Source organism: Camelus bactrianus, chromosome 35 (assembly GCF_048773025.1).
Source record: "Camelus bactrianus isolate YW-2024 breed Bactrian camel chromosome 35, ASM4877302v1, whole genome shotgun sequence".
Lineage (NCBI taxonomy): Eukaryota > Metazoa > Chordata > Mammalia > Artiodactyla > Camelidae > Camelus > Camelus bactrianus.
The window spans coordinates 22925703-22952880 of NC_133573.1; the positions used below are offsets into that span (position 1 = coordinate 22925703).

At 38.2% G+C, this 27178-nt stretch overlaps 1 protein-coding gene and 1 long non-coding RNA gene across 5 annotated transcripts in view; one reads left to right on the top strand and one right to left on the bottom strand.

Annotated features, from left to right (window-relative positions):
• PLXDC2 (plexin domain containing 2) overlaps nucleotides 1-2480 on the bottom strand; it is a 336643-nt gene extending 334163 nt beyond the window's left edge. The window contains exons 1-2 of one of the 2 annotated variants that reach the window (XM_074358105.1): nucleotides 2349-2480; nucleotides 975-1753 (exon numbers count right to left, since the gene is read on the bottom strand). In XM_074358105.1, the coding sequence (XP_074214206.1) occupies nucleotides 975-1086 (112 nt within the window). In that variant the 5' untranslated portion in view covers nucleotides 1087-1753; nucleotides 2349-2480. Of the gene's footprint in view, nucleotides 1-974; nucleotides 1754-2090; nucleotides 2231-2348 lie in introns of those variants that run through there. The other variant, XM_074358104.1, reaches the window with a different exon arrangement.
• Nucleotides 2317-27178, top strand: part of LOC123614697 (uncharacterized) — a 33454-nt gene continuing 8592 nt past the window's right edge. For 2 of the 3 annotated variants that reach the window (XR_006722161.2, XR_006722159.2), the window contains exons 1-2: nucleotides 2317-2587; nucleotides 4099-4239. This is a non-coding gene — a long non-coding RNA (uncharacterized LOC123614697). Of the gene's footprint in view, nucleotides 2588-4098; nucleotides 4240-10747; nucleotides 10779-15597; nucleotides 15727-27178 lie in introns of those variants that run through there. The other variant, XR_006722163.2, reaches the window with a different exon arrangement.

The following is a 27178-nucleotide window of genomic DNA, read 5'->3' on the forward strand; positions in this document are numbered from 1 at the left end:
ATCCACTTCTCAAAGTCTATACATTTCTCACTGAGGGGCAGAAACGGGGAGCAGGCGCCAGGTTCACAGTGGGCAGGGTCCTGGAAGGCAGCTGGACCAGCGGCTCAGCAGCGCCTCGCCCGGAGGAGCCAGCGGGCCTCGGGCTCAGGGCGGCGTCCCCGGCTCCTCACTGGCCCCCGGGGGTGCGGCTCTGGGCTGGACGCGCACCTGGCTGGAGTAGCCGCGGGAGCAGGACGCGCTGCCACTGGGGATGTGCGGAGGCCCGGGCTTTGCGCGGGGGCAATGTCAGGCCACTCGGAGGAACCCCTGGCACGTTCAGGCCTGTCTGGGAAGCCAGCCGGCGGAGGACAATGGGACCAGGGGTTGGTCTCCAGAGGCGCGCCCTCCTCACCTCAGCCATCTCCTACCCTCCTCCGCGCCCCACCGCACCTACACCGCCCCCCTTCCAGCCCCCGCTGAGCCCCAGACAGCAGGAGGGAGCCGAGGTGGGGATCGCCTGGGGGAGGAAGGTGAGGCCACAGGGAATTTTTTCCAGCAGAGGGGAACCCTGCAATCCCCAGCTGCCACCACGTCCCCGACCCACTTCCCCCATCCCGCACTTGCTTGGTTTATCGCGGCAGCAGGGTAGGAGGAGGAGGAGGAGCCGGAGAGGACACAGCCCAGGAAACCAGTTCCTGGGCGAGGTATCCACAGAAGGTTGCTCTTAGGCCAGAGCCCTCTCGGGGAGCGTTGAGTGAGACAGTACACCCCCTGCCGCTCAGGTGAAGCAAGCCAGAAATCTTTAAGAAAACCCCCAGTCCTTAACCACCATACTCATCCAGCCAACCTTCTTCTCCCATTTGAGATGCCCAAGTTTACTAGAAAAGCAACTGCAATAACTTTGCCAAGGGCAGATAGATGGGGTGGCTTGAGAAAGGAGTGCCAGAAAGGTCTTCAGCTGGGCACAAAAGCAACAAGCGAAAAGTGTATCTTACCATTGACTTGGCTTCCTGGCTTCCCTTCAGCGAAATGAAACCGGTCCATTAAAAAGTGGCAAAGTAACACAACTCCTGCAGCAGCCAGGTCGGCCCTTGGGAACCTCGCCATGCCGCCGCCGCGACCTCCCTCCTCCTCCCCGCCAGTCCTTCCCTGGCGCCCTGTGCTCCGGGGCTCCCGCTGAGAATGGGGACACCGGGGCCGAACGCCGAGGACCGGTGTCGGCCGGACGCAAGAGGCCTTAGTAAATTTCGCTGGGATTTCACACCGGGGAGCCGGGAAGAGGAAGAAGGGAGTGCCAGGGGGAGTGCAGTCCTCTCCGGACCTCCAGGTCTCTCTTCACAACTTGCCACAACACTCGCAGCCCTCACCCCAGACACAGAACAACAACTGCGGAGACGAAAGGCCACTTGCAGCCGGGGCTGGCAAACTCTCCGTTCCGCACAGGCAGCGCCACCCGGGTACCCGCAGACTGTGACTTCCGAGCTCCCCCGATGCGCTCCACTGGGTACAAAACAGACCTAATTCCACAGCTAGCGCCGGTGCCTCCTCCAAATCCAAGAGGGCTGTTGGCTCGGAAGGAACTTTACACAGTCTTGGGATGGCCCCAGCGGGATGTTTAGGTTTGTGGGAAGAGGGTTACTGTGGGCAAGCGAAACCCCTCCGACAAGTTTTTCTTCTTTTCTTCGCCCGACGCAGGGCGCGCGTCCTTGCTTGCAGCCGGAGGGATGGGCAGCCCCCAAGAACTGAGCCCCGGGAATGCTCGGGCTGCAGCAGTCTGAGGTCCAAAGGCAGGAAAAGTGTATTTTTTAAAAAGAGAGAGAAAGAAGAAAGAAATGGGAAGGAAAAAGTCAGGCTGCAACCTATTGGGAGAAGGTTCCTCCTGGCTAAGGAGGAGGTGGCCCCAAGCCCCGCCGAGCCCCGGAGTTTGGTGGCAGAGGAGGCGCCGCCGCCGCCGCGCTCCCCCGCGCTCCTGCTCCACACTTTGGGGAGGGAAAGCAGCTCGCAATTTGCCAGATCTGCCGCTGCACCCTCCTGTCTCCACCCTCCTCCCTCCCCCTCGCTCCTCCAGGCGTCTCCCACCTTCCTCCCCGAAACCGGCAGCTAGCACCGACCTGTCCAATGGCTGCACGTTCCTCGGGGCTGGCAGAGGAGTCGCCGAGAGATTAAACCGGGGGAGCAAAGCAAGAGGGAGTGAGAGGGCAACTCCAGCCCGGCGTGCCCCCGGCACCCGGCGGCCTGGAGCACCGGGAGAGGAGGCGAGAAAGGCGAGCGAGAAGGGGAGCGCCAGATGGCATCTCTGCGCTGCCCGGGCGCCATCCCTGCACCCGGCTGGCACCCCCTGAAGCCGGGCCAGCGGCGCCCGCACCCACCTGGGCCCCCGGCCGCCTTCGCCCGCCTGTGCGAGGACTCGCGGCCCAGTCCCGGACCCAGCGGGCGCGCGCCGCCAGTGGGGGCTTTCTGGACGCCGAAGGGTTAATTACAGTTCGCCATTCCCGGGAGGGCGTGTGCGGCGGTGGTTAGGGTGTGAAGAAAGCAAAGCAGAGCCAGTTCGGTTACTGACCCTACTAAGCCCCTTCGGAACCCAAACCCTCCAGGAGGGTGGAGGAAGGTACCGCGCGGGAGCTCGGTTCAGCCGCAGTTGCTTTGTAAAGTGTCAGGGGGAGCGAAAGCGAGAGTTTAAAGAAACAGGAGGCCCACTGGTTTTCCAATGGGGGCTTTAACGGGCTTTTCCCTAGCCGGTTTGTTTTTGTTTTTTCAGCTCGCGGAAGTGCTTCAGCTTAACCCTTTCCAGCCCTCTCAATAGTTTACACCTTATTTTACACAGTTAACCTCATTTTAAAGGGCTAAACACAAAGAAAGGAAGGAAAGCATATTGGCTGAAAGTACAAATTCTAGAACCAGACTGGGCTGAAATTCCACCCCCTACTAAATAGCTATATGACTGAGCAATTTCCTTAAATGCCTGAATTCCCCATCAAGTGGGTAGAACTGGTTATGCCCTTATAAGGTTGCTGTATTAGATTAAATGAGTTACTAGTGTATAATTAAAGAATTGAGACCAGATCCTGGCACAAGTAAATGGCTTTATGTTTCTTAATAAATTAGGAGAAGAGAGGGAAGGAAGAGGAGAAAGGATGTCATACATCAAATGGAGAATTTGCTTCAGTGCTCTAAGTGCAAAAGATCCTGTTAGTCTATTCTGGTCCACTCTTTTCCATGCTCCAAAAATTTTATGGATGCCCTGAATAACCACCTTAATTTTGTCTCAATATCCACTGGAAGTGGACCCAAATAATCAAACTACTTTGCTAATTTGATTCCAAAAGAATGCCTCTCTCATAATACTTAGCTGGTGAGGAGAAAAGAAACGGGAAGAGTAACATATTTTTCTCAATCCAATATTCAATTTGCTATTTATTTTGGAATATATATAATATATTACATTTTTTTATGTATACATATGTCATGCGCACACAGTTTTTATGTTGTTTGCTCTTTCCTGAGCTTTCTCCCAACCAGTTGATGTCTTCTTCCTCAACTTAGAAAACCTGGATTTTTACTTCTGTTCAACTAAGAGTTTTTAAGTTCTATGTAACAGTACATCCGAAGTTGAGCGAGTACCTGGAATACTTACCTGTTTAATATTAAGTTGGAAAGCAGAGTCTGCCTATCATCCTTGAGAGGTTAGCTAAAAGTGAGCCAGTGAGTGGGGGAAAAAAATGAAACAAAACAGCAATTCAGTTCTTATAACTACAGTAAATAAAAACAAACCTCATTCCTTACAGCCCTTGTCTCAAGTCAGATGGAAGATGCAACTTTTTCCACAGACACTTCTTAAAATGTCTCTCTATGCAACTGAAGTAGGCTATTCTGTGGTGAAATATATATGGCACACTCAGATCATTTAGGCCCCAAAGTCCACTACTTCTAATTAGCCAGGATTATATGAGTAATGAGCTTTCCATTTCACTCTGAACATACCATCCTACATGCACTTTAGTTATTTGTTACTTGCTATAATATAGAGGAAAAGTAATCTTTTACAAATAATTATTGGTTGGCATTTAAGGCAATGTACCAAAGCCCAAGTTTATTACAATGCTGCTCTTTCTTACTTAGTTCTAGGCACTAAATCATCATGCATGATTGGAATCACAAAGGAGCAGCACGTGAGTTCTTTGTGCATGACAAAGATCTGGACTTCACTGAACACCCTCTTTTAAGATCTTAAGACTATATCAGGATCATTCTTACCAACAGGTAAGTTTGGGCAGACATTAGCACCTGAGCTAGTGTCTGTGCAGCTTTCAAACCTGTTTGCAACCCTTTATTTATGCCAACTTTCAGAGCCACTGTTACACAATCCGAATGCAATACTATCTGCATAAAGGTAATTACAATTACCCAACTCATCCCACTTCCAATTCCATCACTGCTGTGTTTCCAAGGACCTGTCCTGCAATGAAAGTTGGCTAACAGGATACTCAGGAAAACATTATGCTCACTTGGAAGAAACTGAGATGTAATATAGGCTGGGGGGTACTTAGTATTTATTGTAATCTTTTTTTTATTATTATTTCAGGAAGCGGTTTTTATCCATTTTAATAGGATTTGTTAAAACTTTCTACAATTGCTGTCAGATAAAGGGAAATTGCCCCTAGTGGGTTGCTTTAATGCAGTCCTAAACTAATATCATGACCTTTTTCTCTAGGTCTATGGCATTTCCTCTCCCTCCTCATTTGATAGGGCTAATTTTTTGACCTCTGGTACGCAATTACGAGACTCATTTGCTCATCTTGGCTGACTTCTGCTCTCAGAGTCAACCGAGATTTCATTATACTGTTGATGGATACTTTAGCTTTCTGCTCTTTTATAATCTTGAGTAAAAATTTTATAAATAGAGTGTCTTGAATGAAATAAGTATTTTTTAAAAACCCACCTAACAGTTAACATCACTTGTTTTTCAAATAGGAACATTTAGCATGCAAGATACTTAATGCCTTTTAGCCTCATATCAATACTACATTTTCTGTTTAGATGAAGTTAACATAGAATTATATTTGGCTCATTCATAATGAAATAATACATTGCATTAAAATGGCATACATGTTTATACTATCTTCTCTCTGAATCTTAATAAGCTAAAGTGTTTTTTGACCAGTAAATAGCAAAGTACAAAAAATGTGCAACTCAAAATATATAGTAGAAAACAAATTATTAAAATGGAATTGTACACTCCCGTATGATCTGGTCACTCAGCTTGGCTGTTCTCTTGCTCTTCGTACATCCCCGTCCAACCAGTCCCTGCTGCACCTACACCCTACTCTCACGAACATGCTTGCTCCCGCCCCAGCTAGTGATTGTTCTAATTCTTAGAGTAGAGCTATTAGATCCTAATAGCTCCACCTGCTAGTTTATTAGAGGGAAGCCTCTGCCCTCATGATGGTAGTTAACCTGAGGGGCTATAAGGGACATATCCCAGCTCCTGGTTTCCCTGGTAACTGGTGAGCCAACCTGACAGCATTTCCTCCTATAAATAGTAGCCGCCTCCTCCGCCAGTAGTGAACATGGCTGCTGTGTCCTGTCTGCGGTACGAGGTGGGCTGTCACACCAGGACCCTTTGTTTCTGACGTGTGAGATCCCCTATCCAATATCATCAACTGGACTACATAAATTACTCTCTCAACGTGTGGACCAGGAGGCTAAGTCAAGCCCCGTGTGCTATCACTGAACATCCCAGAAGCAATCATCCCACTGGCTGTGCCATGTTAACCCAGAGGCAACTAGTCAACACCATCAGAGTTCCTCTACCCCCAGAGAAACATACTACACGATGGCCCTGGGACTGGCACATGAGTCCTCCGTAGTCTGGCTTTGCCACCCTGTGGGGAACAGGATTAGAAAGGGACTTACAGACTTCGCCTCTCTCCTACCCGGCCCCACCTAAGACTACTAAGGTAATTAATCCAGGCCCCTACTAGAGAAAGGCAGCATTCTATTAACCTGTGGTCTGCCCTGCCGCCTCGCCAGTATGCGACACCAGCTGTGGGGAATGAGGGTGGACAGGGGCATGGTGCCGCAGGCCAGGACAAAAACAACCGCAGGGAGGGGTGGTGTGATCTCAGAAAGCCATTACTGCCTTTGCATGTTTTGCTTAATGGTCGTGATCTTCCCCATATTGTGCCTGTTCAGTACCTTACATTTCACTGTTCATCTGCACGGAGAGAATCTCTTAGTGGCCTGAGCAACAACAGTGGCATCACCGGGTCCACAGCGAGCTGCCATTGTCATCCTCCTGTGGGTTTCCATGAAAAATTGACCCCGTAAGTCCCTGGCTCCGAAGCTTGCCCGCCTCTTGGGCTCTGTATCGCATTTGTGGTGTCAAGTTGCAGTACACCTCTACACACCTGACCCCAGGGGTGCCTCAGGAGAGGGGCGGACCGAGACTGTAAGGGTCGTACTGGGTAAGCAGGGGTGGAGTGTCTGGTCAGGCCACTCAGCGTGCCTGTTCTCTTGCTTTCTGTGCATCCCCTGCTTGACCAGTCCCTGCTTTACCTAAACCCTACTCATGTGAACATGCCTATTGCCTGCTCCAGCTATGAGTAGTTTTAATCCTTAGGCCAGAATGGCTCCACCTGAAGTATATTCAAGTGATGCCCTCGTGATGCTTATTAACCTAAGGGGCTATAACAGATGTGGCCCCCGCTGCTGATTTCCCTGGTAACTGATGAACAAGTCTGATGTCATTTCCCCCTGTAAATGGTAGCCCCGGCCTCCCCTGAGTAGTGAAGATGGCTGCTGGGTCCTGTCTGTTGTACGCCGTGGGCCATCACCCCCGGACCCTTCGTTTCAGACGTGAGAGATCCCCTATCCAGTATCATTAATGTCTCTGTTGCGGTCTCCAGGCTTTTTCTTCAGTCTCGGGACTGAGCAGCTACAAGGCTCACAGACCTGCAAGGTGCAGCCCAGCAACTCCTAAAAAGGACAAGGGCATTATCTGACATTTCTCATCACGTAGCAACAATGTATACTAGAAACACAGACCTTATTCCTCAATTATACTCAGAGATAAATTCAATGCCTGCATTTTGCTAAAAAGGAAAATGGGCAAGTGCTCAGCAAGCACTTAGTGAATTAATAAACGAAATAAATGTTAAGGAGTATGCTGCAAAATGCCTAATATGGAGCAGGCAGAAAAGTTCTGAAAATGCTGATTGTTGTGGACATTGTTGTCAGCCCAGGTTTTTCTGAAATGATAAAAATGTCTGAACCCTAGGAAATGTGTTTCCTAAGTGTCAGACCCAGCCGAAGTGCTTTTGCAGAGCCCCTGGTGGAGGCTGTCCCTCCCAGCACAGATCACGGGCTCATATTAAGTGCTGGAGTGCTCGGCTCCATGGGACCACAGGACTGATACTCAGCCCTGAGGGCTTCTTCTGCGCTCCCTTTTCTCTCCTTGCATTCGTCTTGTTTTTCTTTCCTGTAAATTTCCTCTTTTTCATCTTCACTCTATGAATTTTTTATTGACATACATAGCTTAAGGCGCGCTTGCTTAAAGTGTACAATTCAGTGGATTTTAGTATACCCGAAGGTTTTGAAACCAAAACTACCTTCTAATTTCAGAACTATTTTCATCACCCCAAAAAACTTCATACCCATTAGCAGTCGCTACCCCACCCCCCAGCCTCTGGCAACCACTTATCTACTTTCTGTCTCTATGGATTTGCCTATCCTGGACACCTCATATGAACAGAATCATACAATATATAACTTTCTGGGTCTGACTTTTTTCATTTCCCATAATATTTTCAAGGTTCATCTATGCTATAGCATATATCACTACTGTATTCCTTTTTCTTGCCAAATAATATTCCATTGAATGGATATACTACATTTTATATATTTAGCAGCTGATGGACATTTGAGTTGTTCCCACTTTGGAACCATTACGGATAATGATGCTATGAATGGCAAGTACAATCTGTACAATATATGTGGATATATGGACACTATGGTGACTATTTAACTTTGTGAGGAAATGACAAACTGTTTTCCACAGTGGCTACACCTTTTTACATTTTCAACAATGTATAAAGGTCCCGATTTCTTATCTTTACGGACACTCTGTTATCCCCCCCCCCCTTTTTTTTTTAATTACAGCCATCCTGGTTGGTATGATGTGGTATCACATTGTGGTTTTGATTTACATTGCCCTTCTGATTATTGATACTGAACATCTTTTCATGTGCTTACTGGGCATTTGTCTGTCTTCTTTGGATAACTGTCTATCTAAACCCTTTGCCCCCTTTTAATTGCACTGTTTTGTTTTGTTTTGTTTTTTGCTGAAATATAAGTGTTCTTCATTTATTCTGGACACTAAGCTCTTGACAGATAAATTAATTACAGACATTTTCTCCCATTCTTTGTACTGTCTTTTCACTTTCTTGACAGCATCCTTTTATGTGCAATTTTTTAAAATTCTGATTAAACCCAATTTATATATTTATTTCATTGTTTCTGCTTTAGATACCATACACTGGAAACACCTTCCTAATTTCAAGGTCATAAAGACTTACATACACCCTGTTTTCTTCTAAGAGATTTATAGTTACAGCTCTTACATTTTTAGGTTTCTAATTCATTTTGTCTGTTTAAATACTTGTATTCAGTGTGAGGAAGGGGACCAAAGTTATTCTTTTGTATGTGGATATGCAACTGTCTCAGCCATTGTTGACAAAATTGTTTTTCATGGAATGAACTTGGCATCATTGTTGAAAATCAATTGGCCATAGATGTATGGGTTATATTTGGACTCTTGGTTCTATCCCACTGATCTATATGTGTATCGTAGTGCTAGTACCAAGCTATTTTGGTTACTGTGCAAAAATAGTAGTTGGAATTTTGATAGAGATTAAATTTACTCTGTAGATTAATTTAGACTTTGCCATCTTGACAGTAAGAAATTTTGCAATCCATTTATATGGAATGTCTTTCCATTTATCTAAGTCTTTAATTTCTTTCAAAAACTGTTTTGTAGTTTGCAGTGTATTAGCTTTGTATTTTTTGTTATATTTATTCCTAAGTGTTCTTTTTGATGCTATTATGAATGGAATTAATTTCATTTCTGAATTGTTCATGGCTAGCGTATTAGGTTTGCTATGGCTACCAAAACAATACCACACACTTGGGTGACTTAAACAACATACAGTTTCTCAGTTTGGGAGGCAAAGTCCAAGATCAAAGTGTCAGCAGGTGTGGTTTATTCTGAGGCCTCTCTCGTTGGTTTGCAGATAGCTCCCTTCTCTACGTGTCCTCACATAACCGTGGCTCTAAGTGCATCCCTGAAGTCTATGTCCAAATTTCCTCTTGTAAGGACACCAGTCAGATTGGATTAGGACCCACACTAACAGCTTCATTTTAATAGAACATTCTCTTTGAAGAACTTATCTCCATATACAGTCATATTCTGAAGTACTATGTATTAGGACTTCAGCATATGAATTTAGGGGAAGTGGGAGGTCCAGTTCAGCCAGTAACAACTAGTATAGAGAAATACAAATGACTGCTTATTGGTCATGTATCCGGCAACCTTGCTGAACTCACTTATTAGTTCTAATAGTTTCTTAATATGTGTGGATTGTGTGGTTTTCTATATGTCAGATGTCATCTGCAAATATAGTTCAACATCTTTTTTTCCAATAGGACTGCCTTTTTTTGCCTGATTACTCGGGCTAGAACCTCCAGTACAATATTGAGTAAACTGCTGAGAGTGGATGTCTTGTCTTGTTCTTGATCTCAGAGGGAAAGCTTTAGTTCTCTCATCATTAAGTGTGTTAGCCGTGGGTTTACCACTGATGCCCTTTATCAGGTTGAACATCTCCTCCTGCTTTGAGTGTCTTTTTATCATGACTTGGATTTTGTCAAATTCCTTTTCTACATCTACCAATATGGTTATGCATGTGTTCCTTTTATTCTATTGGTATAGTGTTATATTGATAACATGATATAAATTCCACTTGGTAATGGGATATAGTCCTTTTACTAAGCCTCTGGATTCAATTTTCTAGTATTTTTTGAGGAGTATAGAAGCCATATTGCTAAGAGATACTGGTCTGTATTTCTTGTGATGCTTTTGTCTAATTTTGATATCAAGATAAAACTAGCTTCAAAAGTTAGGACGTATTCCCTCTTCTATTTTTTTGGAATAGTTGGAAGAATTGATATTCTTTAAAAACTTGGTCAAATTGCCAATGAAGCCACTTGGATCTCGGTTATCCTTTGTGGAATGTCATTTTGATTACTAATCAGTTTTTTTGTGGAAAGTTGTTTTGATTACTAATAACTTTTTATTTTTTATTAGACTTTTCAGATTTTTATTTTTGAGTCTATTTTGGTATTTTGTATCTTTCTCAAAATGTGTCCATTTGTTACCTAATTTGTTGACATAGAATTATTTGTAATGTCCCCCTAAACTTGTTTATTTTTGAAAGTTTGGTAGTAATGACTACTTCTTTCATTTTTGATACTAGTTAACTAGAGTCTTCTATTTTATTCTTGGTCAATTGAGCTAAAGGTCTGTCAATTTTGATCATTCAAAAAATCAACTTTTTTGTTTTTGTCTGTTTTTAAATTCTCTGTTGCATTTCCCTCTAATCCTTATAATTTACTTCATTCTGGTTCTGCTTGACTAGGATTTAGCTTGCTTTCTCCTAGTTTTTTTTTTTTAAGGTGGGAACTTAAGTTACTGACTTTAGACATTTCTTTTTTGCAGCTCTGCTGAGATACAGTTGACACATAACGCTGTAAGTTTAAGGTGCACAATGTGATTTGAATCAAGTATATACTAAGAAATGTTTACCACAGTAAGATTGGTTAATCCATTCTTCACCTCAATTATCACTTTGCTGTTACTGTGGGAATATGTTGTTAAGGTGGGAATATTTAAGATCTACGCTATTAGCAACTTTCAATATACAATACAGTATTGTTAGCTAGAGTCACTATGCTGTACATGACATCCCCAGAATTTATTCTTTTTACAACTTGAAATTTGTACTCAGTGACCTACATCTCCTATCCCCACCCCTCAGACCTGGACAACAACTGATCTATTCTCAGTTTCTATGAATTCAACTTTTTAGTTTCCACATAAATGGGCTCATTCAGTATTTCTTTCTGATTTATTTCACTTAGCATAATACCTTCAAGCTTCATTTATGCTGTTGAAAAACTGCAGGATTCACATTTTTATAGTGGAATAGCATTCCATTATATGACACATATTTTCTAATCAATAATCAATTCTCCCATTGATGGATATTTAGATTGTTTCCATGTCTTAGCTATTGTGAATATTTCTGCAATGAACATGGGGGTGCAGATAACTCTTGGAGACAGTGATTTTATTTCCTTTCGATAAGTATCCAGAAGTGGAATTGCTAGATCATGGGACAGCTCTGTTTAACTTTTTGAGGAATCTCTGTACAGTTTCCATAGTGGCTGAACCAATTTACTTTCCCACCAACAGTGCACAAGTGTTCCCTTTATTCCACGTCCTCACCATCATTTATCACTAGCCTTTTTGATAAGTCATTCTAACAGGTTGGAGGTGATATCTTGCGGTTCCATTCCTCCTCTGATGATTAGTGATGTTAAGCACTTTTTCATGTACCTGTTGACCATTTTTATGTCTTTAAAAAAATGTCTTTTCAAGTCCTTTGGCCATTTAAAAATTGAATTATTTGGTTCTTTGCTAATAAGCTCTTTAAGTCCCTTTATATCCTTTGGATATTAATCCCTTATCAGATACATGGCTTGCAGATACTATCTCCATTCCATAGGTTGCCCTTTCAGTTTTTTGACCATTATCTTTGCTGTGCAGATGCCTTTTAGTCTGTAGTCTAACTTTTCTATCATTGCTTTTGTGGCTTGTGCTTTTGGTGTCAAATCCAAAAAAAATCATTGCCAATATCAAAGTCAAGAAGCTTTCCCTTGTATTACCTAGGAATCTTATGGTTTCAGGTGTTACATGTAAGTCCTTAATTCATTTTAAGTTAATTTGCATGAGCAGTATAAGACAGTTGTCCAATTTCAACATTTTGAATGTGAATATCAGTTTACCCAGCTTTTTTTTGAAGAGACGATCCTTTCCCCATTGAGCACTCCAGGATCTCTTTTCAAATATTAGTTGACTGTGTATGATAAGCTTTATTTCTGGGCTCTTGATGCCATCCCATTGGTCTATGTGTTGTTATACCAGTAGTACACATTTTGATTATTATAGCTTTGTAATATAGTTTGAAATCATTAAGTGTGATGCTTCCTGCTTAAGAAGAAATTGCTTTGATTATCTGAAGTCTTTTGTGGTTTCATATGAATTTTAGGATTTTAAAACAATCTAAGTGGTTGTCTTAAGGTCATTTAGATAATCATATGGTTTTGCTTCCATTCTATTCATCTAGTGTATTGCATTGATTGCTTTGCATATGGTAAGCATCCTTGCATTCCAGGGATAAGCCTCACTTGATCATGGTGTGTGATCGTTGAAATCTGTTGAATTCTATTTGCTAATATTTTATTGAGTATATTTTGCAACCATATTCATCTGGGCTATTGGTCTGTGGTTTTCTTTTTTGTAGTATCCTTACCTGGCTTTGTATCAGAGTAATGCTGCCCTCTTCAAATGGTTTGGGAGTATTTTTTCCTATTCTTTTTTTTTGGGGGGGGGGGAGTTTGAGAATTTCTAATTAATTATTTTAGTGTTTAGTAGAAATCACCTGTGAAACCATCTGGTTATGGGCTTTTTTGTTGTGAGGTTTTTGATTAAGGATTCAATCTCTTGTTGGTCTGTTTAGATTTTGTTCATGATTCAGGCTTGGTAAGCTATAAGTTTCTAGTAATTTATCCATTTCTTCTAGACTGTCAAAGGTACTGGTGTACAGTTACTCATAGTTGTCTCTTATCACTTGATTGCTGTGGTATCAACTGCAATGTCTTCTTTGACTTACAAATTTTTAAGCCCTCTTTTTCTTGATAAATCTAGCTAAAGGTTTGTCAATTTAGTTTATTTTTGCAAAAAAGTGTTAGTTTCATTGATCTTTTCCATTTTCTATTTATATTTGCTCTGATCTTTGTTACTTCTACTAACTAGACTTAGTTTTTCTTCCTTTTCTAGTTCCTTCTTTTCTAGTTCTTTAAAGTATAAAGATGGGTTGTTTAAGGTCTTGTTAATAGAGGCACTTATCACTATAAGCTTCCTTCATAGAACTGCTTTTCCTGCATCCCATGAATTTTGGTGTATTGTTTCAGTTTTCATTTGTTTCAAGATAAATTTTGATTTCTTTTGATTTCTTCTTTGATCTATTGGTTGGTCAGGAGTATGCTATTTCCACATTTTGTTAATTTTCCAGTTGTCCTTCTATTGTTGATTGATACCAATGTGGTCAGAAAAGGATTTCAACATTTTAAAATTTGCTGAGGATTGTTTGGTGAACCCCTCTAGTAAATTTTTCAGTTATTACACTTTCCAACTCTGGAATTTTTATTTGGTTCCTTTTTATAATTTGTATTTCCTTATCAACACTTTTGTGAGATACTGTTTTCATCATTTTTAAACTCTGTTGGGCATAGTTTCCTTTAGCTCTTTGAACATTATTTAAAACAGCTGACTTAAAACAGCTGACTTAAAGTTTTCATTTAGTAAAATATCTGATCTTCCTCAGCTTATTTCTGTTGATTGCTTTTCCCCATGCATTGGCTATTCTTTCTTACTACCTTACATGTCATATATATGTATATGGACATAATATATATATATGTGTGTGTGTGTGTGTGTGTGTGTGTATACATATATTGCAAACTGAACATTTTAAATAATGTGACAACCTTGTAACTCAGATTATATCCCCTCCTCAGGGTTTGTTGTTGCTATTATCTGCTATAGCCATTGCTCTTGAGTGGTTTTTCTTGAACAGTGGGTGAAATCTGTATTCTTTGTCATGTGTGGACACTTAAGTCTCTACCTGGTAAGCCTAGCAGTTGTTAATAATCAGATTTCCTTAAAGGGTCCAAAACTTTTCTGTCTTTGCTGAGGGGCTTGTATGTCTGCTGTATACCTTCACTGTTAAGCTTGATAGTTTTGACGCCCATCTTAAGTCTCCACTCGCTGCTTGTGCACGGCGTTATGGTCAGCCATACATGAGCCATTATAGTCTCCTATGGTCTTTCAGCAGGCACATAGCTCTACACATGTATGTGGCCTTCTAGAGTCCCTGCAATATGTCTGAGTCTTTCAAAGCCACTAGGCTTCTCATTCTCCAGGTTTTCTTTTTTTAAGATTTTTGGTTACTCTTTTGTTTTCCCTAATATTATCAATCTCCCCAGGCAGCTGCAAAGAAAAAGCACTTGACTCAAAATGTTTGCAACAAATACGCCCCCTCACCTGCCTTCCACCCCACTATAAGGAAGGCTTTTAGTACTTGATGTGTTCCAAGTCAGCCTTGAAAGTGGGTCTATTTAGACAGGAAAAATAATGACCATATTTTGGAAATAGGCTCTGAAAGAGATTCAGCTCTATTTGCTCACTTCAGTGGCTACCATGCCGCACTAGGAATCCAGAATGTTGAAATTAAAAGCTACTAGTGATTTGGAGAGCAAGGGCTAGAACTAGAGCATTATAAAATGCCAAATAGCTCACTGTTCTTGAGATTCAACCATTTTTCTTACATAACACTCCTTGGGTGGTTGCAAGCTTTTGGTTAATTTCCAGGATTCTGAAAATATTCTTATAATTCTGCCAGTTGCCTTTATTTTATAATTTGTGCCAGTTGCTTTTATGGAAGAACAAATTTTTGGAGGCCCTTCCTCTATTTTTGCTGACATCCACCCCTGCATTTTTTTTAAACCGTATGAAAACTTTGAAGACTAAGGAGGGTAATAAATAAATTAATCTGAAAGAATTAAAGTATCACAGGCAGAAAAATATGTAAAGTTTAAAATATCAAATTTAATGTTTAGGTTAACTTATTTGAAAATATGGGAGAAGAGAATAGGATGACATTTGTATAATTTGATATAAAGAAGTTGAGACTGACAAAATACACTGGCTCTCTTACCTTTAATACACCTGACTTTTAAAAATTTAATGTCATAGCATAAAATAATTGTATCTTTAAACTCATTAACTTCATGAAGCCTGCTCTTAACTTAAAGCGCTTTGTCATCTATTGCTCAGCCCACTCTTGCGTAATTTTAAAAGTTATTCACTTTTAACCTTTAAAATATAAATAAACTACATACATGAAAGTTGACCTGTGTTATTAGAAATCTTAGCATATAATTCAACTAAATTTCTCACTTGACTTATTCTACTTATCTCTGTAAACAAAGCTGTTTCAGCTGATTCACATCTGTCCAGTTTCAACAAGTAAACAGATAAAGAATGCAGTATAATGTTCTGAGCACTTCTTTAAAGTAGAATTTTCCTTAAATGTCTTTATATGCAAATATTGACTTAGAAAAGTCATTAAAATGATCAATTACATTAGGCAACTATTTTAGTGTTAATTGATAGTGATCTCATCTCTCATCCAATTATTCTGTGCTTCTCAACATCCTTTCTAGTTGGATTTCACCATGTCCCTGAAGTGACACTAACATCCCAAATGGACTGAAGCTGTTTCAAGGTCTCTAACTTCCTTTGGTAAAAATTGTAATATAATGTTCATAAAATAAAATTTTCCATTTTAACCATTTCAGTGTACAAATCATTGGCATTAAGTATATTCATTATTTTTTTTAATTAAGGTCTTTCAACATTTTTACTGGGGTATGATTCCTGTACAGTAAACTACACATACTTCAAATGTACAATTTGATAACTTTTGATAGACGTATACACCAGTGAAATCACTACCACAATCAAGATAGCTAACATTTCCATCACTCCCCAAGAAATGCAAATTTTGAATTCCCAATTTGTCCTTTCCCACCCTCTTTACCCCCTGGTAACTGTAAGTTTGTTCTCTATGTCTCTGAGTCTGTTTTTGTTATGTAAATAAGTTAATTTGTGACCCATTTTTAAAAATATATTCACTGTTGTACAGCCAACATCGTTATCCATATTCAGAACTTTTTCATCAAAAACTAGAACTCTATTTTTAAGATAATTCCCCATTATTCCTTCTCCACCCCTTCCCCCCAGCCCCTGGTGACCACTATTCTATTTGATGTCTTTCTGAATTTGACTATTGTAGGTACCTCATAAGTAGAATCATACATTTGTCCTTCTGTCTGGCTTATAGTTCACTTAGCATAATGTCTTCAAGGTTTATGCATGTTATAATATATATCAAGTTCATTCCTTTGTAAGGCTAAATAATAACTAAAAATATGATCTATCTATCTATCACTTGTTTATCCATCTGTCCACTGACATACATTTGAGACTACTTCAATAAGGACAGTAATATATAACTAGTCCATGTGAGGATGAATAAACGAGCTGTAAAAGAAAATATCAGCAAGTGAAAAAAAGATATTAATACATGCCTGTGTCCTAAGGGATTTATATTTATTTACATGGTTAGTATGTAGATAAAACTGAGTTTTTTTTCTGTTGCCTGGACATGGATACAATGCTGAATGCTGGATGAAATTTAACCTGATTTTTTATTTCATGTTAATATACAGTGTAAAATCCATAAAGATCCATAAAGCAGAACATACACCAAAACTTGGGAAGACTACTTGCTAACATATTCTTCATGGCACTGATTTTTGCAATAGGCATATTTTGTTTTGTATCCTTATTAGTTTAGCCCTTATTCTAACCTAGGCTTCATTGTCACTTGTTTCAGAATTCCCTGGTAATCTGGTTTCCCCCTAAAGTTCTCCTTTGCTTCCTTGAATACAATTTTTTTTCTAATAAGAGATTGTATTTCCATTTCTAGTTTCTCTTTCATTTTCTTCAATAAGAAAATTCCACAGGGTTGATTTACCATACAGTTGATTTACTATAAACAACATATTATTCCTAGGAAGAAAAATTAATATCAATATAATTACATATGTACACTACTTAAATTTGAGAAATTTTAAAGGTTTCCATGAGTGCAGGAACTTTCACTAAGGAATGAAGGTCAACCCTCACATGGGATGTAGATGATTAAAATCAACACATACAAGAGGCAGGATTGCTTATGCAATGTGATGCAAAATCTTGAATTCAAAGGGTGTGGTGAAAACTGGGCTGTACAGTCAACTGAAACTTGATGGCTTCAGCAAGTTTCCACATGCCCACATAAACAGGCTAATGTCATCCACAGTCATCTCAGGGATCCTTAAGTGTGCCCTTGTTTTGGTCAGAATGAAAAGATAAACCCAAACTTAAGATCATATTCACATGGACTCTCAGCAGATCAAGTTTCACATTTCAAAGTAAAAGACAGTATTTCTGTTCCCTGTTCTGTTAAGTAAATATGGGATAAATTCTATTATACTGAGATTAGTAAACAAATACAGAGGAAACTAGTTCAGAGTAATCTAATGGGCAGTCCCCATTTTAGTGGAAAAGAAGTTTAAAGTAACTTTCAAATAGAGTTGATGGAAATAGCATGGTCAGATTGGATATGACTTCTTTTCATAATGTGTCTTTTTTATTTTTATTGAAGTATGGTTGATTTACAATGTCCGTTTCTGGTGTACAGCACAGTGATTAAGTTACATGTGTATTTTTTCATTCTCTTCATTATGTTATTGCAAGATAATGAATGTGCTATACATTAGGAGGTTATCGTTAATCTATTTTATATATAGTAGTTTGCATCTGCTAATAAAACCAGGTGGATCTAGCCAGCATCGTTAAGGAGAAGAAGATGCACAATCCTGTGTTACAAAGGACCAATTCTGCCATTTTTAATTATTAACCTAGAACAAATGTTCCTACAGCAAATATATTGGGATATGTTATAAGGTATATTAACGTCATAAGAAGTTCCCAGGACAAGTCTAAAATAACCTTTTAGTTTATAATCCTACTGAAATTATTTCAGAAAAAAAGACTGTCAACAGAAACATACAATCACCAGTATTATATTTTAAGATTATATCTAAAAATATCCTATTAAACAGGAAAGTGTGAAGGATATATCATGGAAATAAGTAGGATAATATTACATTGATATAAGCACTATGACATAAACTACAAGAGCAACAAAAGAAATTTTCAAGTAATAGTGCACACTGAAATTTCCTGCAGAATCCTGTTGAGTTTTCCAGAGTAAGGAATTTACAGTTTTGTTGCCATTGCACTTCTGCAGTAGAACATCGGTATTATTTGTGGCTGATTCCTTGAAATATGCAGTGTTACTGAAAGTCTGAAGAAAAATAAAGGAGCATTCAAATTTACGTGTTCTGTGACCTACTTAAAATGACAGAGAAATCACAGTATAATCTGTACATTAAAAACAAATGAAAGCTTTAAAATTTTCGAGAGCATCAAAAAAATTTTAATGAACACTAATGTGCTATTGTTGGTGAATGCCTTTTGCACATAGCTGGGAAAGTCTATTTGTTCTTTTTAATATTTAGAGGATTTCATTTATTATTAAAGAATCCAATAACCCATTTTTTTCCTAGCTCTACAGAACTTGGTCTGACACATTTTACTACCTGTGTGCATTCTCTCCTTCTGATTTAATTCTAGTTGTCCTGATTAAATCATACATCATTTTTAGGGCAATCTTTCTCCTTATTGGCTTTTCGGTACTGCCTCAGTAGTTTAGCTATTTGCTACTTTCTCTTCCTGATATATCACTTTGAAAATCTCTCTGTAACTTTCTTATATCAAGTTTTGTAATATTTTAATTGCAGTTCACTTTTCTATTTCTTATCCTTCATGCTTTTCATGTCTTTGGATTTCTGTTATCTATTTGGGACCTTCAATAAAATAAGCAGCCTCCCAAATAAGAAATATTGTCATTATATAACTTGTAAATATTCCATAACGCCTAAATCCTGTGACACCTAGGAGTAAGATTTATAATGTTTTTGGATTTAGATGATCATTAGCTACTTTTTCTTGTTTTATGAACTACTGAATGTTCTGTATTCCTAAAAAGACCATTTAAATTTTCTTTGGGGCAGACTGAAACATAAAAGAGATAGACTTTATAGGGATTGAAAGGGATTGAAGATTAACTTTTGAATTTACCTGGTAAAGGTCAACCAAGATCAAAATTCAAATGTTTACAGAATAGATGACATACATGATAGTTTCCTTGGTAGTAGCTAAACGTGGAGGTAGAGAACGAGAAGGAGCAAGGAAGTCCACTCATTGAATGATAAAAATAAAGAGGTTGCATTTTAAAGACTAAGATGGTACTAAAGGAGATGTGAGGATGGAGCATAGTCAAAAATAAAGATGTATACAAGCAAACGATGACCATGGAAAACTGACATGTCAAATAGTATACAGAGAGCTTCTGGAGACAACACCGAACAGTGATTCCAGATAGAGGACAGATATACATAGAAAATATCATCAAAAGACAGTCACGGAGTTAAAACCATATGGTGATCTTTCTTAATTTCAAGTGATACCTGAGAATCCTAGCATTATGAACTAAACTCATGGCTTCTGGAGTCATCTTGTAGGTTAAGTTGGGTCTTAGATTAATAATGACAACTTGAAAGATTGTAATGGCAAGATTAATAATGGCATGCTCAATTATCTGAATTTTCATTTGAGACATAGTGTTTAATAGAAATGTGATTCTCAACAGGATGAGCATGTTAGTATTTCTTGCAGGGCTGTGGGGGGATGTCTAGGGAAAAGGAGGTTGTATAGAAAAAAATGGATGTTTTAATTTTGTATTTGGGAACCAAAAGTCTACTTCTTAAAACAAACTGAAAAAAAAAAAAAAACCATCTTCTCAGCTAATGGGAATAATAAGAAGATGAGATGTAACTGGGGCTGAGGTGCAGAGGGCACACACTGGCAGGCGTCATATCAGAATCTTCATGAGAAGTGGAATTTTATGTTAAGGAGGACATGAAATGAAGCAGAAAATATTAGCATTGTATAATGGCTAATCCAGTGTTGTCACTGAAGTGTGTGCTCCAGTCAACATCTGAGTAGCTTTGGCCTACTATCAACACAGGAATTGGACTAAGTTAGTGATATTTTAAAATCCGTAATTATTGCCATCATTATGGGTAGTTCCACAAATTATCAATTTAAAAAGAAGCCTCACAAAACATACACTAGATACACATTTGACATCAAAGTGTACTTTAAAAAAGAAGCTGCGCAGGGAACTATGTTCAGTATCTTGTAATAACCTTTAATGGGCAAAAATATGAAAACAAGTGTGTATGTATATGCATGACTGGGACACTGTGCTGTGAACTAGAGATTGACACTTTGTAATTGACTGTACTTCAATTTTTAAAAAGCTGGTTAGAACACATCTTAAAAAAATGTAGTAATAGCCCCTAAAGCAGGGCCACTTTAAGATCACTCCCTGAATTAGCTCCAGTATCACCAACCATACTTGTTTTGTATGCATATTTCTGAGCCACACCCTTGCCTGGTGACTCTGATTCAATGAGTCTGAGTTGGGGTGGAAATTTTTAAACAAGCTCTTTAGGTGATTAAATGGCTCAAGTCATCCTAAAACCACACTTTACAAACACTGTCCTAGAATAAAGGGATGACAGAGACCTTTTATCATTCATGTGTGTATAAATTCATTTTTTTACTATCAGTTTTCATGGTAAATGACAGTAAAATTAAAAGAAAATACACCTCTATAAAATAAGACATAATTTTAAGAAAATCTTCTCTAGTATGTAAATTTCTGCAGTTTTATTAGTCAGATTAGAAAGTAAAAAGCATTAATCAAAAATTACAAAGCACATTCTTCTAAGATTAAATCCATCTATATAATGAGGTGCTGTAATTCAGAATTTAGAACGTAGTGGCCAAGTTGAGGACAAGCCCATCTCATTCAATAGCTCCTTCTTGGTTATGAGCTAACATACCAGTCAGAGCTTAAATCCTTTTGATTCTAAAACAACAGTTTCACTTTGAGGGCTTTTTAGAGATATTTGTAAGAAATTTTCTCCTCATTTCATTGATCAGAATAAGTTAAACATACGTGGGGTAGAAAAATGGTTGCAAAATAAAGAATATGGAGAAGGGAAAAAAGTGGGGCAGTTCATTATTCACATTTTTTTTATTAATTTAAAGATATATAATTTCTATCTGGGAAAATAGCCCTTAAATTATAAATACAGCCTCTCATTGTGTGTGTAACAGACAGACATCTGTTTATTGCTTATTTCTACTCTAAAATTTTTTTAGCACTGAAATTAATAAACCATGTTGTTTATATATTTATCTGAAAAGGTAATACAAATTAGTATTCCTGTGAAATGTAAGAAATAAAAGTTTGTTTTGAATATTGCACAAATACTCGTGTTAAGCCTTATAGACATTTGCTTAAGATATTTTATCAGAATTAATTCAAAATGTACACCTTTCAATGGTATTAATTCATATCATATGGTTGTTGTGTAAATTATATTATCTAAAAATTTAAATGTTAGACTATTCAGATTGACCAAAGTAAAAGAATTGTTCTTTCAAATGAATCAAAATGATTGTTTCAATAAAAACTGATAGTGTCATCAGGTATTCAATTTAGAATGTCAATGGTATTAAAAAGTTACAGACCTTGAGAAAATTTTATAATTGAGACATTTTTATTTGGTGAGTCCATTAAGTTAAACTTCTGAATTTTCGATGGCCTCCAAAAAGGAATGAATCTTCATCCTCATAACTGAGTTATGTTCTGCTTAAGAAGAGGGTTTGCCCAAATTGACCAAGCTTGACAAAGAGATCTATTCTCAAAACTAGATTGGAAAGTAGCCACTGTGACACTCTAATAAAACAGTAGAATTACAGTAAAGGAAACAATATCCTTTTCTTTCCAGTTCACAACGTGGGTCAATCTGGCTAATTTGGGATCTGTGACAAAATTAGTAATGGCTTCTAAGTGCGTAATTTGGAGATTTCATATGTTTAATGGTTTGAATGTGCAATAAAATAAATCAACTGTACATACAGAACAAACTTGACCAGTTCATTAATCATTTCAGCCTTATTTGTTTAAAAATTTCATTATAAATTGAAGTATAATAGATAGAACATTATATTAGTTTCAAGTGGACAACATGATTCAATATTTGCATAGATTGTGAAGTGATTACCACAATAAGTCTAGTTAACACCCATCACCATAAAGTTTTTTTCTCCTGGTAAGAATCTTTAAGATTTATTCTCCTAGCAACTTTCAAATATGCAAAATGGTATTATTAACTATAGTCACCATACTGTGTATTATATCACTGAAACTTACTTTTTAACTTTAAGTTTGTATTTTTTGATTCCTTTCACCCATTTTGCCCAACTGTGACCCTCTGCCTCTGACAACCACAAGTATGTTATTTGTGTCTATGAGATTGGTTGATTTGTTTTTTTGGCTTTTTATTTTAGATTCTGCCTATAACTGAGATCATACGGTATTTGCCTTTCTCTGTCTGACTTATAACACCCTCAAGATCCATTTGTGTTGTTGCGAATGGTTAAGATTTCATTATTTTTTATGGCTGAGTAATGTTCCGTTGTGTGTGTGTGTGTAAACTGTATATATGTATATATATATTTTTTTTTCTTTACCCATTCATATGTCAATGGACACTTACTTCCATATCTTAGTAAATAATGTTACAATGAATATGGTGATGCATGTATCCTTCTGAGTTAATGTTTTCATTTTCTTTGGATAAATACTCAGAAGTGGAGTGTTTGGATCATATGATAGTTCTATTTTTAATTTTTTCAGGAAGCTCTATACTGTTTTATAGAGTGGCCACACCAATTTATCTTCCTCCCAATAGTGCACAAGGATTCTCTTTTCTCCACATCCTTGCCAACATTTTTATTTCCTGTCTTTTTGATAATAACCATGCTAACAAATGTATACTTATATCACTGCAGTTTTCTTTTGCACTTCCCTGATGATTAATGATGTTGAATATCTTTACATATATCTGTTGGTCATCTGTATGTATTCTTTGGAAAAATGTCTATTCAGATCCTCAGCCAATTTTTTAGTTGAATTGTTTGGGGTTTATTTGCTTTTAAGCTGCGTAAGTTCCTTATATAGTTTGGACATTAATCCTTTGTTAGGGATGATTTGAAACTATTTCCTCCCATTCCATACGTCATCTTTTCTTTGCTATGTAGTAAGTAGCTTCTTAGTTTGATGTACTCAAACTTATTTATTATTACTTTTGGTGTCAAATCAAAAGAATTGCAAACACCGATGTCAAGGAGCGTACTACCTGTGTTTTCTCCTACAAGTTTGATGGTTTCAGGTCTTACATTCAAGTCTTTAGTCCATTTTCAGTTAATTGTTGTGTATGATATAAGATAGTGGTCCAGTTTCATTCTTTTGCATGTGACTGTCCAGTTTTTCCAACACCACTGATTGATTTGCATATGCTGAACAACCCCTCCCACCCAGGAAGGAATCCATCTTCATGGTGGGGTATGATCCTTTTTATGTATTGTTGGATTCAGTTTGCCACAATTTTGTTGAGGACTTTTACATCTATATTCATCGAAGATATTGGCCTGTAATTTTCTTTTTTTGTAGTGCCTTTGGGATTGGTATCAGGGTGATAGTGGCTTCATGGAATGACTTTGGGAATGTTCCCTCCTCTTCAATCTTTTGGAATAGTTTGAGAAGAACAGATATAAGTTCTTTTTTGTATGTTTGGTAGAATTCCCTAGTGAAGCCAGCCAGTTCTCAACGTTTGTATACATGGAGTTTTTCTTTTTTTAATTATTGTTGTTGTTGTTGTTGTTACAGATTATTTCACTTCTAGCGATCAATCTGTTCAAATTATGTTTCTTCTTGATTCAATTTTGGCAGTCTGTATGTTTCTAGAAACTTGTCCATTTCCTCTAGGTTGTCCAATTTGTTCGCACATAACTGTTCACAGTAGTTTCTTATGACCTTTAGTATTTCTGTGGTATCAGCTGTTACTTCTCCTCTTTCATTTCTTATTTTATTTGAGTCCTCTCTCTTTGCTTCTTGGTGAGCTTGGTCAGAGGTTTGTCTATTTTATTTATTCTTTAAAAAACACAGCTCTTGGTTTTATTGATCTTATCTACTGCTTTTTGATCTCTTATTTATTTTCTCTCTAATCTTTATTATTTCCTTCCTTCTGTTGGCTTTGGGTTTTGCTTTTTCTTTTTCTAATCCTTTTAGTTGGTAGGTCAGATTATTTGAGATGTTTTTTGTTTCTTGAGGAAGGCCGTTATCATTTTGAACTTCCCTCTTAGTGTTGCTTTTGCTGCATCCCATAGATTTTGTAAAGTTATGTTTTCATTTTTTTTAAAGGTATTCTCGGATTTCTTCTTTGATTTCACCATTGACCTTATTTTTTATTATTATTAGCATGTTGTTTAGACTCCATGGAATCATTTTTCTTTTTTTCTTTCTGTGTTTGATCTCTAGTTTCATACTGCTGTGGTCAGAAAAGATTCTTGCAGTAATTTCTGTTTGCTTAAATATACTGAGGCTTGTTTGGTGTTCAGGCATGTGGTCTATCCCAGAAGATGTTCCATGCATGCTTAAAAAGAGTATGTATTCTGTTTTTCTTGGATGTAGTGTCCTGTAAATATCAATTAAGTCCAACTGTTGTGTCATTTAGGCTGCTACTTTACTGATTTTCTGTCTTGAAGACCTGTCCATTGATGTTAGTGGGGTGTAAAAGGCTTCTACTAATATTGTATCCCTATCAATCTCTCTCTTTATAATGTCTATTAGTATCTGTTTTATATATTTAGGTGCTCCTATATTGGGTGCTTATATATTAATGACTGTGATATCCTCTTCTTGTATTGACCCCCTTATCACTATATAGTATCCTTCTTTATCTTTCTGTATGGACTCTTTTTAAAAGTCTATTTTGTCTGATACAAATGCTGCTACCCCCACTTTCTAATTGTTTCCATTTGCATAAAATATCTTTTTCCATCCTCTCCATCTTTTGGTGCAAAGTGAATTTCAGTTTCTGTGTGTCTTTGCTCTAAAGTGAGTCCCTTGTAGGCAGCATATTGTACATTCTTGTTTTGTTATCTGATCTGCCACTCTGTGTCTTCTGATCAGAGTATTTAGTCCCTTGACATTTAAAGTAATTATTAAGTATGCACTTAGTGCCATTTTAAACCTTGTTTTCTAGTTGATTTTATGGTTCTTCTTTCTTCTTCTCTTTGTTTTTCCTTTTGTGGTTTGATGGTATTCTTTTGTATTATGCTTGAGTTCCTTTCTTTTTGGTTTTTGTGAGTCTCTTGTGTGTTTTTGATTTGTGGTTATCTTGGTTTTCAAGTATGCTAACCTATAACTATATCTGCTTTTTATAGACTGATTGTCATATACGTTCAAACATATTCTAAAAGATCTACATTTTTATTCCCCTCCCCCACACTTTGTGATTTGATATCCTATTTTACATCTTCATGTTTATCCTCTGACTGTTAATTACAGGGGTTTTTTTACAATTTTTAAAATTGTTTTTAATCAATGTACTGGTTTATTTAAGTGATCTTCAGTATTTTCATATATTTGCCTTTCCTGTTGTGTTTTTCCCTTTCCTATAGATTTTGGCTTCTTTTCTATTTAGAGAAGACCTTTCAATTTCTTTTAGGTTAGGTTTAGAATTGCTGTATTCTTTTAGTCTTTGCTTGGCTGAGAAACTCTTTGTTTCTCCTATTCTAAATGAAAATCTTGCTGGGTAGAGTATCCTAGGTTGCAGGTTTTCTCCTTTGAGGACTTGGAATATATCATTCCATTCCCCTCTGGACTGCAAAGTTTCAGTAGAGAAATCAGCTGATAGCTTTATGGGGATTCCCCTGTAAATGACTCTTTGTTTTCCTCTTGCTGCCTTTAGAATCCTCCATTTATCTTTAACTTTTGCCATTTTAATTGTATGTCTTGGTGCAGATCTGTTTGGGTACATCTTGTCTGGGACCCTCTGTGGTACCTGTATCTGGATATGTTTCCTTCTTTAGGCTTGGGAAGTTTTGAGCCATAATTTCTTCAAATACATTTTGATCCTTGTTTCTTCTCTATCTGGAACCCCTATTATGTGTAGGTTGGCATACTTTTTATATTATCCCATAGATCTCATATGTTGCTTTCATATTTTTTTTTTATTTTTGTCTTTGTCTGCTATTTTGATTGGATGATTTCCATTATTCTATCTTCCAGATCACTTAATCATTCTTCTGCATTATTCAGTCTGCTATTCATTGCTTTTAGCTCAATTTTTACGTTGGCAGCTGTCTAATTTTGCTTGATTCTTCTTTATAGCTTCTAGTTCCTTGTACAGTGATCTGCATTTCTATTGATAAGCTTTCTTAATTCCTTTAGCATTTTTATTACCGTCTTTCTGAACTTGGGAGTCTAGTAGACTAAACAGATCTGTTTCATTTTTTCTTTCAGGGGATTTCTCTTGCTCTTTTAATTGGGTTTATTTCCTCTGGTTTTTCATTTTACTTAAATTTCTCTGTCTCTATGAATTTAGGAGAAACACTTATCTACTGTAGTCTTGAAGGGCTGTTTTTATGTAGCAGCCTCCCTGTGTAGATAGTGTGAGTCCAATATTTTTGGTGCAAAGGCTGTTTTTGGTATCAATGCCTGCCATGTCTTTCTGCAGAGTGTGCTGGCCATTATCTCCTTAATAGGGGGTGTAATTGGTGTGTGGTGACATTACCTGCACTGGAAGCTGGGTGGGGCCCCCTATTTGCTATGGCTGTCACAGTCCTGTTGGGAGTGGGGTCTGCTCCCCAGTTGTTGGAGTAGAAGCTCTGAGGGTTAGGATCAATAGGTGAAACAGAGCCTTAAGTGTGTGTTCTGTCCCCAAAGGGGTGAGCATTGAAGCTAGTGAGGCTTGTGTTTGGTCACAATGAGCCTATGCACTGATCATGCAGGTGTCCTCACTTCTACCCAGAGGCAGTTCAGTGTTTCATCCCTTTCTCCATTGTATTTCTCAGACTTAATGATAGGCTAGAGCTGCAGGCCAGGGCACTGTGACTGCAGAAATCAAGGTGGTTGTGCTACCTCTA